The sequence below is a fragment of the Anopheles aquasalis genome, chromosome 3, assembly GCF_943734665.1.
Source record: "Anopheles aquasalis chromosome 3, idAnoAquaMG_Q_19, whole genome shotgun sequence".
Classification (NCBI taxonomy): domain Eukaryota; kingdom Metazoa; phylum Arthropoda; class Insecta; order Diptera; family Culicidae; genus Anopheles; species Anopheles aquasalis.
This window is the reverse complement of record NC_064878.1, coordinates 23788585-23793241: the sequence shown is the minus strand read 5'-3', so window position 1 is coordinate 23793241 and position 4657 is coordinate 23788585. Positions and strand designations below refer to the sequence as shown.

General features: G+C 49.2%; 1 protein-coding gene across 3 annotated transcripts; it reads left to right on the top strand.

The window, feature by feature from the left end:
* Positions 1-222: 222 nt before the first annotated feature.
* LOC126573982 (uncharacterized) lies at positions 223-4496 on the top strand. 3 transcript variants are annotated; one of them, XM_050233840.1, is made up of 3 exons: positions 223-574; positions 927-1805; positions 1877-4496. In XM_050233840.1, exons 2-3 carry the CDS (start codon positions 1199-1201, stop codon positions 3223-3225), a joined length of 1956 nt encoding a protein of 651 aa, XP_050089797.1. In that variant the 5' UTR covers positions 223-574; positions 927-1198; the 3' UTR covers positions 3226-4496. The 3 variants fall into 3 exon arrangements, with proteins under 3 accessions (XP_050089797.1, XP_050089798.1, XP_050089799.1); XM_050233841.1 differs by having other exon boundaries at positions 918-1805; XM_050233842.1 differs by lacking the exon at positions 223-574 and having other exon boundaries at positions 701-1805.
* Positions 4497-4657: the final 161 nt, after the last annotated feature.

Below are 4657 nucleotides of genomic sequence, written 5' to 3'. Positions count from 1 at the left end.
GGATGCTGCTGCTTGGAAGAACGAACCGAAACAAAAATTCCGCTCCCGCTTTGACAGCGCGATGTTTCTGAAAAAGAAAAAAAACGGCGGAAAACTCCGCGAAGAAGAAGAGGAAAAAGAAGGCTTTCCACTCTCGAACCCGAGCAGGTAAATGGACAACCAAAGTCATGCTGTCAGTCGACTGTGCTGTCGGTTCCGTCGGTTGAATCGCAGCTCGCGGGTTCAAAAAAAGCAGAACCGCAGGGTCGAAAACCCCACCGAAACGAAAAGCACTTTTCACAATATATTGTGAAAAAATTATAATTCACATTCGACCTCTTCTTCTTCTTCCCGGAGTGCTCAGCCGTTTTTGGCTTCTTCTTCTTCTTTGGCGTGTACGATGCTGTCAGAAAGTTTAACAACAAAAGTTTATTTTGATTCGCGCCCACGCACAGCTGGGAAAATCTTCTCCCAATAACCCCCTCCCCACGTCGAGTGGTTTCGGGGTTGTTAGGTGCAGTTGTTGTTATGATTTTGTTCCATCTTGCCTTGCCATCCGTTTCCATTCGGTGAAACATGGTTTGCAGTAAATAAGGTAAGTGCATGTCCCTCTTATCAGGTGTTGTTATCACTAGAGTGCAACCAGAGGGAAGGCGGAGGGAATCAATCGAACGATTTACACAGGAGTGCCAATATTCGGATTTCAATGCCTGCTACGCAGTAAACACCCGAGCCCCTTCCTTTGTTCTCCAGCTGGTTCTTTGTTGGCCACACAGAACAGCACAGAAAGCTGAGCGTAGTAACGTAACGGCGCATAGAAAACACATAAAATCAAATATTTATCGATTTTCCCACCTTCCCTGACCTGGCTTGGCTGTGGCTGTCTGTTTGTGGTGTTTGAGCTAATGTTTTTCTTCTCCCTCTGCATCATCGTTTAGTCGTTACAGGAGAGCATGCAGAGCCCGCCCGTTGAGTCATTAGCGACCTCCTTCCGCCGGACCTGGAGCCCCGTTTGATGGGCAATGATATTTCACAAGCTCCACTGGAAGGAAAGGGTTGCGTCACCGGAGTCTAAAACACCCGCTCCTTGTAATATGCTGTGACCACCGGAACGGTGGTATCCTTTGTCAATTAGCAACCGTAACGCTGAACCGCGCTGCACGTGAGGGAGGCCGAGAGATTGGAACAGTTATTTTTGTAAAACCACGAAGAAAACAGGATGGACGTCCCGGCCGAAGAGTGGATCGAGCGGGCAAGTGAGAACATGAAAAAGTTTCTCAACCGCGGTGGTGCTTGCCGTGGCGATGAACCGCAAACGCTGAGCGGTGTCGCACTGGCCAACACGCTCGGTTATGCGCTCAATCTGACGATGAAGGATCCGAACACGTGGACCGATGATGAGCTGCAGCAGGAGTACGAGGAGGAGCTGTGCTTTTACGATGAAGAATCACGCAAAACGATCGATAAGCTAACGCAGCAAATGTACCATCAGGGATCGGTGGTCCCGGAAGAGCCGTGCCACTTGACGATCCTGCCGATCGAGCTGTACGCCGAGGGGAAGCTGTACGAGGTGGCACTGTTCCGCTATCAGTTTGGTGAGCTGCAAGCCACGGAACCAAAGTACGTGGATTCGTACGGTCGCGTGTACGAGAGCTTTCGGGACTTTTTGCGCAACAACAAGTACCCATCGGCGGAGATGATGTATCCGGAGGAGGGCCGACTGGTGGCGACCGGAGAGAAGAAGACGGTGGTGTACGGTGTCGGTCGAACGCCGGCCTGGAAAGCGTACTACCTGAAGGCACTCGACATCGCTACAGGAATCATCGGTAAGTGGTCGAGATGATGAACCGTCCGCCCGTGGTTACTGATCTCGTTTCGTTCCTTTCACTTTCGCTAGGAGTGGCCGGTGCAACGGGTGCCATCTTTCTTTCCGGTGGCATTGCGACACCGTTCGTGGCGGCCAGCATCGGTTCGGCACTGTACGCGACCGGCCGTTCGATCGATGTGCTCCGGGATAAGAGCGCCCATCAGGAATCGTTGAATCCGTTTCTCGATTCCGAATCCCGTACGGCTTGGCTTAGCCTTACCGCGCACGTGCTCACCTTCGGTACGATGCCACACATTTCAGCCCTCTCGGGAGTGGCCTCAACGAGCCACAGTATTGCGACCGGGTTCAAGGTTTGCAATTTCATCAACGAAACAGGCAACATCATCAGCGATCTGGTGATTTGCGATACACTGTCGGCGATGCATTCAAACTTCTACAACGCGTCGATCGAAACGCGGCTAGCGCATGCGGCCTCGATCTGCTTCTGGACGAAAACGATCATCAGCATCCGGCAGGCGGAGCTGATGATGAAGAACAATGCGATCGTCGCGCTGAAACTGTTCGGGTTTGAGGATCATCTGTGCGAGTACTTTAACAACGATTCCCGTGCGATCGATATCGGGCTGCGGATTGTGAAACATTCGCTCGCGGCCAACAATCTGATTGCGTCCGATCCGGCCGATCACGGCTCGATACGGATCGATGGGTTGCGGTTCACCATTCGCTCCCTGCTGGCCCTTGAGCCACCGGAAGTGGAACGACTGTTCGAGTTCCTCCAGGGTATCTGTAATCCAGCGGATGAGCAGCTGTTTGACGAAATTCGTGAGCTGGTCGAGCTGGTGCAGAAGGATGGTGCTAAAGAGCCTGCTGCGGATGGCCAGCTGGCTAGTATCGTACGCTTGCTGGCTAGTGAAGCGGATCGGGATGAACTGTCGCCCGGAACGATGATGCAAATGTTACTTCAAACGTACGCTTTCGTACGGCGCTGTGAAAAGGCATTCGACTGGCAGGGCGGCGGTACCTCATTCCGCCTATCGCCGATCGATGGTATTCGCGTGGGTCGTGGGCTATGGATGGAGCTTACCGTTGCCTACATAGCGTTCGCGTTGAAGCTACCTTCTCCGCCAAGCACCAGCAGTGAATCGCAAGGTGATGATGGGGATTCGGGGACCACTGTGAGCGATCGGGAACGCGATCGTTTAATGCGCGTCCTGTTGGAGCTGTCGGCGGACCAGTGCGCAAAGTTAACGCAAACGATCCGCGATAATCCAGAATTTCTTGCGAAGCTAACGCAACAGCCTCACCACGGTGACCAACCGGAAGATGGGGAATCTCGCGCACCGAAACCGACGGATGAGGATGGGGAGCGAAAGCTGCTCGACCAGTTGAGGAAAGACGTTTTAGCTGTGTGTAATTGAAATTAGAAATTGTTGAAAGCAACTGTGGGCCCAGCGGCAGTCTGCATCCTAGAACACTTTTTGAAAGTTAGCAAACAACACATATCATCTGATCTGAGTGAAATTAGCAAATTCATACAATCCCATTGGTAAGGTGTGCAGTGCAGCGCGCCGATAACAAAAAGAAAAACAATTAGTAAGTAACGTAAACCACACAAAACAAAGCAATCATGCCAGCTTTTGTAGAGAGAACAAACCTATATCGATATATACTTATATACATATATAGAGAACGTTTATAAGTAGAAGCAGCGAAAGCTGTAACCAACTAGCGGAAATGGTAGCAATAACAAAACTAGTTAAAAGTCATCTGGCGAAGCCAGGAAAGAGAGGACAGACGGGAAAAAAACCAAAAAGGCGTAACTAACACATATCATCTTTACAAAGCAATGAATGCATGATGAACCAGGTAGAGCAAAGTATATACAATTCAATTTTTAAAAATATTAAAAAACACACAGTTTATTCCACAATAGCTCGATTTTAAAAAAAATTAGGAGAACAACATCACACGTACCACACACAGCAGATGATACAAAATGCATTGAAAACACGTGCTTCCTTGTCGGTCGATTAAGCGAGTCTCACACCTAAGCCCTCACACCGCGCAGCAGAGGGCCGGTCTCTTTTCCTATTCACCATTCGGTTTTCCATATGCTAATCGAGTATCCATTTAGCATTGTCGGCACACCGGAACTGCTACTACTACCTGATCTCTAGCGACACCGATCGCAGCCCGGCCCAGCCCCTGGAGTCTCTTTTTTAGCACACTTTCTGGATCTTTACTTTTTTGCTATCCTTTTCTACGGACGGATTTCGCGAATGAGCGCGCTTGTTGCGAATGAGTGAACGACAGAAGAGAAAACCTTGTTCCCGAAATTTATGATATACACAGTTCTGATGAAATGATAGATTGGATGAATTTAAAACGCAAGTAACGACGAAGTACATGCAAGTGCCGAAAGGAAGGGGACGGGGGAAGGGTACTAGGAGGGTACTACTACAGAACACACATATTTTATACAGAAGATTGTTTGAAGAAAAACAAAGTTTAATAGTGCGAAGCTTGGTAGGTTTTTATATAAATTGTTATTCAAATCGTGAAACGGAAAACGAAAACAACACACGGCTAAACACCAAACAGTGGAATAGAACGTATGTCTAGGATGTAGAGGAACTTATGAGTGCGTGTTGTAACTTAGCGGTTATCGTATGTAGTAGGAATATGCATACCTAGCTATGGCAGTACACTAGCAGCAGCAGCAGCAGGAGCAGCGTTTAACGCGCGTGGTTTACCATTCCATTGTAAGCGCATATACGCCGCATCATAACATATAGCCTTTAGGGCACGCGCGTGCGTGCTGTATGCTTGAACTTAGAATCGAAGGTCGCA

What these genes read in the sequence shown, in the direction of transcription:
- LOC126573982 (XM_050233840.1), top strand. Translation starts at nt 1,199, where the DNA reads ATGGACGTCCCGGCCGAAGAGTGGATCGAGCGGGCAAGTGAGAACATG. An exon ending in CATCGCTACAGGAATCATCG is followed by an intron (nt 1,806 to 1,876) that starts GTAAGTGGTCGA and finishes CACTTTCGCTAG; the next exon opens with GAGTGGCCGGTGCAACGGGT.